Here is a 15,431-nt window from a genome sequence, read left to right as displayed (position 1 = left end):
GGGAATGATACTGAGGTTTGGAATATAGAGTTGTGGAAAAAAGAGGGCTTGGGATAGAGAACTTCATTGTTTTCAGTGAAGCATTTGTTAAAGGTCTTTTGCTGAGAGGACAGAGTGATATGGCAATTTGAAAAGAAGTAAGCTTTCTCAATACGTCAACATGTCCTATATTTATATTACACAACATACATACGAATATATACATATACAAGAAACTTTTGGGGTGGGTTTGTTTTTTTAATAGTATAAATCATTTATACAGACACCCCCTCATTTGGTTTCATGTATTTACAAACTTTTCCAATTTTTCTTTCCACTGCAAAATATGTAAGCTGTGATTAAAATTTTAGCCACTATAGGGATGCACTGGACTTGTGTGGTGGTTTTTTTTTTTTTTAACAGATGGAAAGCAAAACTCTAATTACTCTTCCTGACACATTACCCATGAAACATCTTGGGAAGACCTCCCAAAGCCTTACTCCTTAAACCACTACAATACCACTAGCCAACTTGGTCATACTTTACTTTGCTCCACATCCCTCCTTTTCCCAAATTCCTTTCTTATTCACTGTTCTTAACGCCTTTCGATAAAGTTCAATTTCCTCCGGCCCTCTTCAACTTGCTTTATACCACTTTGGTTTGTCCTCAATACTTTAGGTTTTCACATTCTGGCAGAGACTAGCTACTTTACTTTTAAGACAGAACCACTCCTCTTTTTCCTTTTCAAACCTTGGTACCAGCCAAACTGACCTTCTCCTTCTCTCCTTTCTGCCCTAAGACTTTCACTGGGCATCTCAGCAGCTCTCTTTCAGTAGTGTAGAGCATGATCAAGCCCTTTAACATGGGTTTACCACCTCCCAAAATACTACATTTAATAGATGACACCTTTTTACTGGCTCAAGGAATAGTATGGCTAAAATTATTTAAAAATATACATATATATGTATACACGCACATATATACACATATTTAAGACAGGAAGGTCAAACTTTAAAGAAATGCCAATTTGAAAAACCATCAAAACTTAAAAAAAAAATCCTTAATACTACTTTACAATAAAAAAAAAGAGTAAATAAATGGCAGGTTATTATATAAATGAAAAATGAAGAATGTGCAGTAAAAAAACCAGAGTTCCAGTTGTTAAAATGGAAACTATTACATTACGAGGTCTGTTTTCCAAAGAATTTGTATTTCAATTCATATTTTAAAATATTATGCTGATTTTAAGTGCCTGTGTAAAAACTCAATTTTAAGAAAAGTTCAGTTGCAAGGTTTGTGGAAAAAATACTTGTAGAGAATTAGCATTTGCAAAGTTGTGAGTTTTGCTGACATTTCAAATATCACAGTTGATATCCAGAACCCATAGCAGATTTTTTTAACTTTATTTTTCTTGGTCTGTGTTTTCTTTCGCAACATGACTAATATGAAAATGCTTTGCATGACTGCACACAAATCAATTATATCAAATTTCTTGCCTTCTCACTGATGGGGAGAAGATGGTAGGGTGAATTTGGAACTCAAAATATTTTTAAATGGTAAAAATTGCTTTTATGATAATTGGAAAAAAATAGAAAACAAAAGAAGCCATGGGAGATCTGAACTTATGAACAATCTACCTTTTAAATTTCCAATCTAATTATGCTAAGCCTTAAAAACATCTGACTTTCTGCACAAAGTAAGAAAACATAAATTCCATATTCTTTAAAAAACAGACCTTAATTTAACAGTTATTAGTATACCAATAGCTGCCATTAAAAAAACCAACACATTAGAATAAAGTAACCTTATTATGTTCACATTACATGAAAAAAAACTGTACATATTTATAAAGTCTTTTCTGCAGTTGGTACATGGTCCCCTTTATACCAAAGTCTCTTTCCTTTTATCATTCAGTTGGGCCTTCTCTTGTGCTTTTTGGGACCCAGATTGTATTCTGTATTCTTTTATATCTGTGGAGTCTTCATTTATAGCTACACTGGAAGTATATTCTGGGGAATTTTCATCCACTTCTAGAGGAACAAGATCAGAAAGTGTTGATGACTTCCTTTGGGCTTTGATGTGTGATGGCAAGGTGGTGTTCTTTTCACACTCCTTATTGAGCTCCAACAAACCCTTAAACTCTGTTGGGCTGGTGGTCTGTTGAAAGGGAGCAATGGCGGTTCGGATACAATTGAACCACTGCTGCTTATGGAACACATCATTTGCCTGTAAAGTGTGGGACTGCCCTGGCAAAGGCTCTCGGAAACGAACTCTGAAGATATTTTTAGCTGGAAAAAAAAAAAAGATTACACCAGTAAAAAGAGTCAGATTGTGATGTACAATCGTACTTCCCTTAAAAGATTTTAAACAAACAAAGAAATTTGGAGACACTTCAATTTTCTGCACTTCTCACATTTACCAATACCAGAACAATCTGATGGATGTTGGGTGTGCATTATAAATCTCAAAAGACATAAACACAACAATCTTCCATATTTACTCCTAGTTGATTGAAGTCTGGCCTAAATTCTGTGAAGTCTAGTACTTATTTGGGGGAGGAAGGGAAGAAGGGAAGAAGGAATCTTTCCCTCTCTATTGATGAAGGAACTCCCTCGACTAAAGCAGATTAGCAACTCATCTGAAACTAAAGGCTGCAGAGATGTTATGTGTCAGAAGCGGCATTTGAACTAAGGTCTTTCTTTCTTTCTTTTTTTTTAAAGTGAGACAATTGGGGTTAAGTGACTTGCCCAGGGTCACACAGCCAGTAAGTGTTAAGTGTCCGAGGCCGGATTTGAACTCAGGTACTCCTGACTCCAGAGCTGGTGCTCTATCCACTGCACCACCTAGCTGCCCCCGAACTAAGGTCTTTCTGATGGCAAAGCCAGTTCTACCTTTCATTTTTGTAGTTTTAGACAAGACTGTTTTATTTTGAATAATGAGAGAAAAAAATTAAAATACCTTAAAATTAATTAGCAAAATTATCTTTAATTAGCGACATTCATCTAGTGATCTAACAAATTATGCTTACAAAAGAAACCCAGGAATTTCATTTATTTAAACCTCTCAAAGACTCATCTAAACATTAACATTTAAAAAAATGAAATTACCTAAAACTTTTTTCTTTACCTTTGTCTGAGTTGCTAAAAGCACCTCTAAATGAACCTCCCATTCTCACATCACCATCCTGCAGGTCCTCTAAAACCAGCTCCTGGACAGGAATAGGCTGACGGTAGACTTGGTAAGAGTGACGTTCATTGCGTATGACAGGACGAGTCAATACAAGGATGTCTTGAAACAAGAAAATATAGAGTTTCTGGGGAAATGAGAGAAAAAAATAATAAAATATGAAACTATTATTTTTGAAGACTGGCACCATATTGCTAGGGACAGCTAGATATCTAGATGGTTCAGTGGATGGAGTGCTGGGCCTGGAGTCAGGAAGACCTGACTTCAAATCTAACCTCAGACACTTACTAGCTATGAGGCCTTGGGCAAATCAGTTAACCTCCATTTGCCTTAATCTACTGGAGAAGAAAATGGCAAACCATTTCGTTTGCCAAGAAAACTACCACCACTACCACCACCATATTGCTAAGACTGAGTTGCTCTGGGAATATTTTTCTTGATAAATTATTTTATTGAAAACAGTTTTCATTATTCAATGAAAATATTCTCAAAATAGTCTCGTTTTCTAGGTGTCGATGTTCTTCTTCAGAAAATGTCTGATTTCAGACTATGACTCCTGTTCTCAACAACTGGGGTATATCATTAAAGTTATAGACAGCTAAAGAAATAATAGTATCTATTAGTAGCAACATAATTTGAAATATTATTATACATGTTTTCCAGAACAGTAAAGATTATAAATATAAGAACACAAACATTAAATCAATTTGTGCATTTTGTTTTTGAGATGAAAATGACAACTTAATTCAATTAAATGTGCTTTTATTAAGTACCTACTATATGTGAGGCACTGTGCTAGGTGCTAGAGATGCAAAGACAAAAACAAGACAGTCCATTGTCCTCAAAAAATTTTAAGATATGAAAAAAATACTAATAGATTTATGGCAGTGATCCTGATAATCATTCAATCAGATAGCATGTTTTAATCCTCTGGTATATACCTTGCTCTGAGATATGAAACAATCCCTAATCACAAAGACCTTACATTCCCAATGGAGAAGACAACTAATACACATATAAGTATATAAAGAATAAACACAAAATAAATACAAAGTAGTTGAGGATGTGGGGCAATAGCAGCTGATAATTTGTATTACCACTTTCATAAAGCTGAAAATTGACTGATTTACATCATCAATTATAATTTAAGTTTTTCAAAGGAAATTTGGGATAGAAGAATCCAAAGATCAGATATCCTTTTTGCTACCTCTATAATATCTGAAGAGAAACAGTAAGAATCTAAATTGAGAAAATAATACTATCTGTGGAAAGTTAGTTCAATCTAGTATCCAGTCTTCTTGTCCATAGAATGAAAAGTTTGGAATACCTGATCAAGTCATGTCAACAAGCCTTTATTAAGTTCCTACTATGTACCAGGCACTTAGCTAAATAGAGGATACAAAGATAAAAACAGTCCCTGTTCTCAAGGAGGAGCTTGTTAATTGGGGATGGAGACAACATGCATACAACTATGTTCAAACAAGATACATACAATAAATTGGGGAACAGTCTTAGAAGGAAGGCACTAAAATTAAGGACTGGGAAAGGCTTCTGGCAGAAGATGAGACTAGCTGAGACTTGAAGGAAGCCAAGGAAGCCAGGAAGCCAGGGGCAGAGATGAGGAGGGAAGGAGTTCCATGAAGAGGGGATAGCCAACGAAAATAACTTCTAAATGCCCCATCTAGTTCTGAAAACTCCATGATTTAAACAAAAGTATTAAGAAAAAAGCTTTGCCTACCTTATAATCGCTTTATCAAATATTTGAAATATTACTTATTAGTTGATTACAGAGGTAAAATGGATTCTTTTTTATATAGTGGCTATCATTCAAAATACAGCTCCACACATTTTTAGAAGATAGAAATAAGCTTACATGTCCATTTTTATTCTTCAGTTCTCCATGGCAAAGCAACACCTTGCTAGCATCGATCCTAGGATCCTTCTGCTTGTCATCCAGATATTCCAGTTTGTCAATATAATATTGGCATTCTGATTCTCCTTTCTTCAAGTTGATATCAGAGAGTACTCCTTGTATTACCAACAGCTAAAAGCCAAAAACACCTTTTTAGCAGTGACAACTTTAGCAAATATTATAACATCCTTAATATTCCACTCCCCCAATTTCATTAAAAGGTAGAATTTGCCATCTTACAATACTTTTTATAGTTCCTGTGCACCCAAGCACAGTGATCTATCTATACAAAGAGAGTATACATTAAATGCTGAGGATTAGCTTGAGGGTAACATTTAACATCACTCTAAGGGAACTTAATAAACATTTCTAAAAATTTACATGATTAAATAGCTTTTATTACTTACAGCTTCTTCTAGAGGTTTTATATCAGTGTGGTCTTTGGGTGTATGCCTGAGAATTTCTTTTAACAACAAAGGGTATTTGACTAGGCGACTTCGAGGAATATCTAGAAAGCTCCAGAGGTCTAATTTTCTACTGAAAGGAGACTCAAGGCAACGTTGAAGGAAATCTTGAACTCTTGCATCTTGCTTTTTCTGATCAAGAAGAGCTTTAGCTGCAAGCTGGTTACTGCAGTATCCTCTATAAGCATTTAAACCTGGCAACTAAAAAATTATAAAATAAAACAAAATCATTTTAGGACAAACACCATTGAAAGCCTTAATACACACAATTTTCATAGTAAATTCTAAAAATCTACATGTTTATCACAGTGGGTTTGGATAGTACTAATTTACAGTTTCATCATGAATTTTGTTCAGTTGGGGAAGGAGAGTTTCCCCAACTCTATATAACAAGTTTTCCCCTCTAGACTGGAAACAAACAAAAAAAAACCTGGGTATAAGTTCCTGATCTGTCATTTAATAATTGTGTGATATTGGGTAAATCTCCTACATAGGCTTGGCTAAGTCACTAAGTAGACTTAGCGAATTCCTCTGTTTAAAAAAAAGAGAGATTGGTGGGATGGGGAGAGAGAGAGAGCTTGTTCTGCCTCCTTTGTATGACGACTAAATGATACAACACATTAGGCATTTGGTAAACCATGAGGCATTATATAAACAATTACTATTATTCTTATTTAATGTGCTCAGTTATAGTGTCTTATTTGTAGGTGGTTCAATGATTCAGATCTTTCAAAAATTTGCCAATAAATTTCAATAAACTATCCCTTCAAAAAATTAATCAGATTTAAATGACTCATCACATACCCAGTTCACAAGAATATGACCAATTTGTTCTACTGTCCCATCCGGCTTTGTTGCTTCCCCTAATCTTGCCAACAGATCTGAAATTTTAAAAAGGCAAAAAATTATTTTTAAAATGACATGCTATAAATCTTTCATATGCAGTTGAAAATTAAATAACAGGTTTTTACCTTCATGCAGAGGTATGTAGGCATCTAAATCTCCAAATATGTGTGTGAGTTCTTCTTCTGACATAATAGATAACTTCAACATGGGGTCATGATAGGCCTATTGGTAGAGAAGAAAACTTGTCATATGAAGAACTAGCTATTTACATTAAGACTACCATAGATACATCTGAGTATAGTCAGCAACAAAATGGGCCAAGTTAATATGCTGCATGTAGAGGTGATAACCATGTAAGATGATCTTATTTCAAAAGATAGGATTTAAGAATAGATATTTTCCATTTCCATGTATTAACAAGCATTTTAAAGAATTTTTGAAAAAGTTGTGGAATCTTAATTATTTTGGTGAAATTGAGGGAAGAGGTGGTAAAAATTGGGCAAATAGTATTTTTGAAAGCAAAAACTAATTACTGACCTTTCTGGCAAGCTTAAGATCCTCAATTAAATCCTGTTCTCCTCGGAGCATTTCATATATTGCCTATAAATGAAGTGCATTACATTAATCAATTATCCTTTGCTTCTCTCAAAAAAAAGAGTAGCTAATGTAAAATTGCTTATATGGAAATCATAATCAAAGCATAAATTCAAAATGCTAGTTTAAAAAACCTTAGGTCCTTAATTTTTTTCCCTTTGGCAACTAGGTGGCATAGTGGTATAGACCTGAGTTCAAATCCAGCCTCAGTCACTAGTTGTATGACCCTGCACAAGTTACTTAACTTCTGTCTTTCTCAGTTTCCTCAACTGTAAAATGGGATAATAATAGCACCTACCACCAAACGTTATGTGAAGATCAAATGAAATAATATTGATAAGGTGCTTAGCACAGTGCCTGGTATAATAGGTGCTATATAAATGCTAGTTATGATAATCATCATCATTTTACATATATATTATAATACATAATATATGCAACACACATATTATTATCCTGTGTTAGGTATAATAAAAAGAGTAACCAAAGTACTAGATACTTGGGAACCAGTACATGATCTGAAAAAAATTTATGCTATCTAGAGTTATTTGAAAATTGTAAAGTCTTATTTTTTTTTAATCTTTTTATTTATTTTTTATAGGGCAATGAGGGTTAAGTGACTTGCCCAGAGTCACACAGCTAAGTGTCAAGTATCTGAGGTCAGATTTGAACTCAGGTCCTCCTGAATCCAGGGCTGGTGCTTTATCCACTGCTCCACCTAGCTGTCCCCGAAAATGGTAAAGTCTTTAGTGTAAAAGCTTTTTACAAACTTTTTAGAATCACAACCCCTTACAATTCTTTGATTTTATGACAATCCCATCTAAAAGAGCTATAGTATCCAACAAACATTTATTAAGCTGGCACTGAAATATAAGGAGCGAAACAATCTCTACTCATACAGCTCTTATAATCTAATGGGGAGCAAAAGGGTAAAGTAGATGACAAGCACAAATAGAAATGCATAGAGCAAATTTAAGACAATGGGTAGAGAATAGCTAAACACAAGGTTGTTTGGAAAGGTCACTAAAATTTAGGATAGGTTATCATAAAAGGCTTCACAAAGACAGTAGTGTTTGAGCTTTGTTTTGAAGGAAAAGAAGTATCCTGAGGCAGAGATGAGGCAAGGTGAGTGGCCAGTGCAAAGGCATGGAGCTAGGAGATGAAGCATCATGTATGAGGAACAGAGTGAAGGCCAGTTTGGCTGGATCACAAAGTATAGAAGAGGGCTAGGTGGGGATGGGCTTTAAAAGACAAACAGATGACTTTATATTTTATCCTAGAGGCAATAGGAAGGCACTGGAGTCTATTGAGTAGGGCTGTGACATAGTAAAATCTGTAAATTACTTTGGCATTAGTGTGGACAATAGACTGGAGTGAAGAGAGTGTCAAGGACACCAAATAGGAAGATGGTGAAATAATATAAGCAAGAACTGATGAGGGCCTGAACTAAGGCAATAACTTATGAATTGAGAGAAGGGGGTGGAGATGAGAGATGTTTACATTAAAGCTATGCTTTTAGTAGTTCTCATCCTTTACATCACTGCTTCAAGGATCTGTGATTCTTCGTCAGTGTAGATGTTCCCTTTAACCCATGCAAATCACAATTCTGGTATACATTAGTGTATGACCTTTCTTCATGAGTTGTTGAGGCTGAAAGAATCATCATTTTATCGGGCTAAGTCTACTGATGGGAAGTGTCTGAGCTTACTTAGTTTCTCAGATAAAAGAGATATAGCTATCTCACTGCTCCTTTCTAGTATGGTAGGACCCATCACTGCAAGTGTTTCACTGGCATAGCTTAAAAAAACTCAGTATCACTTTTCAAGTCATGATGAGGCATGACTTTAGTGAAAAAGATTCATGAAATCATTTGAAATAATATATACCTTAGGGTACATGGAATTACTAACATTAACATGTAAGTTAATTAAAGTATAAGAATCAACTTTCTAGGGGCAGCTAGGTGGTGGCACAGTAGATAAAACACCAGCCCTGGATTCAGGAGGACCTGAGTTCAAATCTGGCCTCAGACATTTGACACTTGCTGTGTGACCCTGGGCAAGTCATTTAACCCTCATTGCCCCACCAAAAAACCAACATGCTGTTAATTTAATTACTATTCCATAGCTATTTTTGTTAGTCTCGTAAACGAAGTTGACAAATTTAGAGAAATGCACTCACATGTAATAACAACTTCATAAAGCTCTAACAGGTCTTTTTCCTATGACAGATTTCAGGCATTAATGAGTTTGGTTCTATTCTTGGATATACAACTCACCTCCTGACGCTTGATTTCTTTGGTGGTTAAAGATTCTTTCATGTTGATATCTAACATCTCTGACCATCTTACACTGTTTCTTCTTTTAGAAGGAGTTGGGACAGTAGCCCTGCTAAATGACTTCTGGGCACAAGCAGGAGATCTATTGTCACCACGAAGTGTAAATGACTATTAACAGGGCAAGGAACAAAAAGCAAAAAACAAACCAAAAAAACAATCAGAAAATACTTTAGGAGGAAATGAAATTTTAATAAGTATTTATTTTTAAAATAAAAAAGCATTTAAAAAGAGGTTAAGGCTTTCTCTTACCATATAGTATATCACTATCAGATCAAAACTGTTATTCTGGAATTGTAATTTGGGGGTACAGATTATTCAAGAAAATTCTTGTTATAAACTGGGATTATGGTTTTATTTGTTTTGATAAATATTATTTAGCTACTTAATTATTTCAAAATATGTTAGTGCCTTTCCATATCTCAATAGAGTGGCAGCATAGCAAGTAAAGTCAGAATCAGTAAGACCTGGGTTCAAGTGTCTCTGACACAAAATGCGTCCACTATTTAAGAACTTAAGTTAAAGAACAATTGCCTACATTGGTAGAGGGACTTTCCTCAACAGGATGCCAATGAAATCATAGGCCCAGACAAAAACGAAGCAAAACATAAACTCCTATAAAAATGTATATAGTTCCATTTCTTCAAAAAGGAACTTTTCTTACTTGTATTGTTTGACCAAAACGTCTGACTGCTCCATTTCTCACAGGAGAGATTAAATTTGCCAAAGATGAGACCCGGGCCAAAGAGCGAACTCTTTTATTGCTTGGCTCCTAAGAAAACAAAAACAGGTTATACTAAACATGGCATATTCACAATCAGTTTTTGCAAACAAGCCAGGACAATATTGAAGCAATAAAAAAATACATTTGTATAATTAAAAGAACAGAAATGCGATTTTCTGAAATAATTACATTGTACTTAGCTAAAAATATAAAACAAAAAGTCCAAAAATTACATTCAAAACACAACATTTAGTACCAGGTATATAGCAAATTATCTATTGTTTTAATTCCATTTGAAAATGTCAAATATCTAATATTAACAAATACAACATCAGATTTATATCAGTTTCAGAATAGAGCAAAAATAAAGGTATCCTCTTTTGATCTTTTAATTATATATATGTATAATACACACACACACACACACACACACACACACACACACACACTTCTTTAATCAAGTGCTGTTCCTCAATACCTAGAAACAAATTGATGCCAAAATATCTAAGGGAGAGAAATACCTGTAGGCATAAGAAAATCAGATTTACTGACTTTTGTAACCTTTATTTTTGTTCTGGTCAATTGTCAAATTATTAATATAAAAGCAAGTAGGAACAATTTGTCCTACAATCTATATTCAGACAGTTAAGCATTTATTAAGTGCTTACTTTGTGGCAGGCACTATGCTAAGCATTATGGATACAAAGAAAGGAAAAAAATAAAAACTGTCTCTTGTCTTTCAAGTTCACATTCTAATAGAGAAGACAATATGTAAATAACTCTGTATATAAACAAGTAGGTGGAAAATAATCTAGGAGGGAAGGCAATAAGGAGGTGGTTTGGGACCAGAAAGGTCTCTAGTAGAAGATGCAATTTGAACTGAATTTTGAAGGAAACCAGAGAAGAATCAAAAATATTCTTCCCAGCTATCAAATGCTGAAAGTTGGTGTGACATCTCCTAAGATGGCTTTTAGAAATATATTTTTCTGTATATTGGAGGACAAAGGGAGGATACTATTGATTTTTTTAAATGAGAAAGAACAAATGTTGTATTGAATTAAACAACTCTCCACTACATTAATATACCACAATGTGTTCTTCATTTGCCCACCCCCCGCATCCCCTTCCCCTTTTTACTTCTACCTTTTGGGATTAGGAGTTTATTTTCCTTGTGCTTATTTCCTCAGCACTCTCTTCCCTCTTATACTATTCCATCTCACCATCCCTGTTTATTGTATTTAGGTATAATGGAGCCTTTGTAGCATCACCTAACATGGATGGAAATGTCTAGAGGGGATTTTGTAGCATGCCTAGATAGCCCAAGATGAAGGCACTCTGTGTGTGTGTGTGTGTGTGTGTGTGTCTTCCTAATCCCAAATCTAACACAATCCACTGTTCCCATCTGGATGTCTTAGAATACATTGCTGTTGTATTTGTTCTATGCTACATTATATTCCATGATTGGAATCATTAGAACTTATTTGGAAGGGACCTTGGACATCACCTTGTCAATGAGTCAAGAATTAGAAGGGACCTCAGAGGCAATTTAGCCCAACCATATCACTTTATTGGTATGGTAAGTGATTTGCTTAGGGTTATATAGGAAGTAAACAACAGAGGCAGGATCTAAATCCCTCCATTCAAATCCTTCATTTTATATTATAAGGAAATTAAGGCACTAAAAGTTCCTGAGATCAGACTGATAAGGAGCAGTCTGATGCAGAAATGGTAGAGATGGAATATTCTTTGCTCCCCATTAGTGCTTCCCTCTGTAGCCATCATTCAGCAACCTCTCCTTTGAAATTCATTTATTCCAAATTTAGAACCTAATCAAGATTTTGGTAGTTATTTGACACTCAAGCCATTCTCCCTTTCTCACTGAATTCAGTGCCTAGACCATAGTGATCTCCACTCCAATTTTTCTCATTCTACAGGGCTTCATTTTACATATTAGTGTTCCCTCAAAAACCTTATTTTCCAGTTCATCAAGAGATCGACTTTCTTGACTCCCACTCCACTGCCCTGGATCTTGACAGCACTTGCGAGGTTTACTGCCATGTTCAAGTAGTTAATAATTTCCTTTCTCTGATCACAATCATTTCTCTCTCCATCTCATTCTAAGATTCTCTCCTACTCCTAAACCTACCCTTGTCCTCATCATGTATGACTTCTAATCTCTCCATGCCTTGGTTTTAACCCAGGCCTTTAATCCTACTCTCAGTACTTTTCCATTCACAGTCTTGATCCCTTGGTGAACACTATCCTCTCTTCTTGAATCCCCTGTTCTGTAATTTAGCACTTTCCATAACCCCAATCCCGGGTTATTTCTTCACACATATTTTTTTTGTTCCTGAATGGAACTAGAAGAAATCGTGAAATTGTACCGACTCCACTACAAATTTATAATGGCTAATATCAAACTGGCCTTCACTGCAAGGTGATCTTATCAGTTCTCCCTTATTGATCTCCTATTTCACCACAGTTGGGGTTCCAAACCTTTTCTTTTCTCCTCAACCATTCCAAGTTACTCTTTCCCCAACTACCTAAGGGCTTTACTTCATACTTTGCCTCCAAAATTGATGACATTTACTGTAAACGTCCTTGTCTTCCTTTCTTCTTCCTATATCTCTCTGATGCCACCTTTCACCATCTCTTTCATACCAGTTTCTGATGAGACGGACCTTCTATTTTCTTTCTTCCTTTCTTTTTTGGGTGGGGCAATGAGGGTTAATGATTTGCCCAGGGCCACATAGCTAGTAAGTGTAAAGTGTCTGAGGCTGGATTTGAACTAATGTCCTCCTGAATCCAGGGCCAGTTCTTTATCCACTGTGCCACCTAACTGCCCCTGGACCTTCTACTTTCAAGCCAACCCCACCCTCGGATCCCACTCCTTTTCTTCTACTCCAAAAGACTGCTCCCATTATTATCCCCATTCTCTTTCTAATCTTCAATCTCTCCCTAACAACTGGCTCCTCTCCTCCACCCTTAACAAACCCTCACTAGATCCTGTCATGCCTCATAATTACCATGTATTTTTTCTCAGCTACGCTCAAGGAAAAAAAAAAAGACACCATATTTGGTATCTCTACTTCCTCTGCTCTCACTCTCTTTTAAATCCTCTGTAATCTGGCTTCTGACATAATCATTGAATTGAAACTGCTCACTCTAAAGTTACCAAATGAAAAATTTAATGATCTCTTCTTAATTTCTCTATAACACATGACACTGGTAAACACCTCTCTTCCTGTATATTCTCTCCTCTTTGGGGTTTTGTGACCCCTTTCTCTCTTAGTTACCCTAGCTATGTCTGACTACTCCTTCTTGGTCTCTTTTGTTGGATCTTCATCCATGTCACAACTATTCTGTGGGTGTGTTTTCCCTGCACACCCCCCCCCCCCGCCCTAAGGCCCCCATCTCTTTTCTGTTTACACTTTTTCACTTGGATTTCATCTATTCCCATGGGTTCAACTATCACCTCTATGCAGATGATTCTCAGATATATTTATCCAACCCTAGTCTCTCTCCTGAATTCTAGTTCTGAATTATTAGGCCTTTTTTTTTGACAGGGCAATGAGGATTAAGTGACTTGCCCAGGGTCACACAGCTAGTAAGTATCAAGTGTCTAAGGCCAGATTTGAATTCAGGTCCTCCTGAATCCAGGGCTGGTGCTTTATCCACTGTGCCACCTAGCTGCCTCTTTAACTGCCTTTCAAAAGGAAAATGTCCAAAACAACTTTACCTCTAAATCTTCTCCCCCCCTCAATTCTCCCCCTTATTATTGTTGAATATCAATATACTTCCAGTCACCTAGTTTTGGAACTTCAATGTTAACTCCTTTCTCTGGAATAAGTCACATATCCAATCAGTTATCAAATCTTGTAATATTTTTCTCTATATCTCTCACATATGTATTCCACTCATATAGTCAACCCCATAGAGTTCAGACCCCCTCACCTGAACTACTACAACAGCCTTGTAATTGACAGCTAGGTGGCAAAGAGGATAAAGCACTGGGCCTGGAGTCAGGAAGTTCAAATCCAGCCTCAGAAACTTACTAGTTGGGTAACTCTGGGTAATTGCTATTTGCCTCAGTTTCTTCAATTGTAAAACAGGAATAATAACAGCACCTACCATGCAGGGTTGTTGTTGCTATCATATAAGATAATATTTGTAAACACCCAGCATGATATCTGGCACATAGTAAACACGATATAAATGCTGATTCCCTTTCCCCTTACCTGACTCCAATCTCTCTGCTCCAATTAGTTTATTACAGTGATTTTCCTAAAGCTTAGGTCTGAGGATGCTACCATGACCCCATTCAATAAATGCCAGTGGTTCTCAATTATCTCCAGGATCAAATTTAAAGTCTTTTGTTTAGCACATAAATGTGAAGCTCTTTAAAACCTATTCTTCCTATCTTTCCAATCTTTTTACATTCTAATTTCCTCCCTGCAATTCTATGATCTACCCATATTCATTTATTTGCTATTCCTTGCTTCATCTTCTATTTTGGGATGCTCTTTCCTTCCAACCTTAGTCTTTTTAATTTCTAGCTTCCTTTAAGATTTAGCTCAAGGGGGTAGTTAGGTGGCACAGTGGATAAAGCACCAGTTCAAATCCAGCCTCAGACACTTGACATTACTGCACAAGTCACTTAACTCTCATTATCCCCGCCCCCCCCCTAAAAAAAAATACAAAACAAAACAAAAAAAGATTTAGCTCAAGAATCACATCCTCCCAGAGAACTTTTCTGGTTCCCCCGGATCCTAGTGCCATCTTTTCTCTAAGATTATCTTTCATTAATTCTGTGTTTATCTTGTACATTGTCTTCTTGAGAATGTAAGCTCCTTTGGGGCAGGGCTTGCTTCTGATTTTTCTTACATAGAAAATGCTTTATAAATGCTTGCTAAGCCAACACCTGAACACTTTGTTAATTTGTTAATTATCTTCTTATATCAAACACTGTTTTAATTAATACAACACATTAAAAAGGAGAATATAGGAAATAATTCCATTAAATATGCAGAATAGAAGCATCTAGGGCAAAATCTGTTTTTATTTTTTCCTTCTCTCTTCAGCCCCTAGTACATAATAGGTACCTCCAGAATTGAATGTTACCATTTATCCTAGATTACAAAGCAAGTCATAAAACTATTAAATAATCATTATTATTGTTCTAGTTTTACTGATGCTCAGAATCTGACGATTCTTTAAGAGGAAGAGAGGCTCAGAGTCACCAACAAACCCATTCTTTCTAATGTGGGGGGGGTGACTGCTTGCATTAGTGTCTTTTATAATTCTGGCGTGTTCATGTAAACCACTGGTTTTACTATTCTAAAAGATTATCACAATCAGATGTGATCGATGGATTTATCAGGTCATGAAAAC

General features: G+C 35.8%; 1 protein-coding gene across 2 annotated transcripts in view; it reads right to left on the bottom strand.

Moving 5' to 3' along the window:
• Nucleotides 1-291: 291 nt before the first annotated feature.
• Nucleotides 292-15,431, bottom strand: part of NET1 (neuroepithelial cell transforming 1) — a 78,561-nt gene continuing 63,421 nt past the window's right edge. For both annotated transcript variants that reach the window (XM_043968399.1, XM_043968400.1), the window contains 9 exons: nt 9,981-10,088; nt 9,260-9,427; nt 6,925-6,987; nt 6,513-6,609; nt 6,346-6,422; nt 5,485-5,742; nt 5,039-5,209; nt 3,106-3,292; nt 292-2,267 (listed from right to left, as the gene is read on the bottom strand). In XM_043968399.1, coding sequence (XP_043824334.1) covers nt 1,861-2,267; nt 3,106-3,292; nt 5,039-5,209; nt 5,485-5,742; nt 6,346-6,422; nt 6,513-6,609; nt 6,925-6,987; nt 9,260-9,427; nt 9,981-10,088 — 1,536 coding nt within the window. In that variant the 3' untranslated portion in view covers nt 292-1,860. The remainder of the gene's footprint in view (nt 2,268-3,105; nt 3,293-5,038; nt 5,210-5,484; nt 5,743-6,345; nt 6,423-6,512; nt 6,610-6,924; nt 6,988-9,259; nt 9,428-9,980; nt 10,089-15,431) is intronic.

The sequence above is a fragment of the Dromiciops gliroides genome, chromosome 5 (assembly GCF_019393635.1).
Source record: "Dromiciops gliroides isolate mDroGli1 chromosome 5, mDroGli1.pri, whole genome shotgun sequence".
NCBI lineage: Eukaryota > Metazoa > Chordata > Mammalia > Microbiotheria > Microbiotheriidae > Dromiciops > Dromiciops gliroides.
The sequence above is the reverse complement of the archived record's forward strand: the minus strand, read 5'-3'. Positions and strand labels throughout refer to the sequence as shown.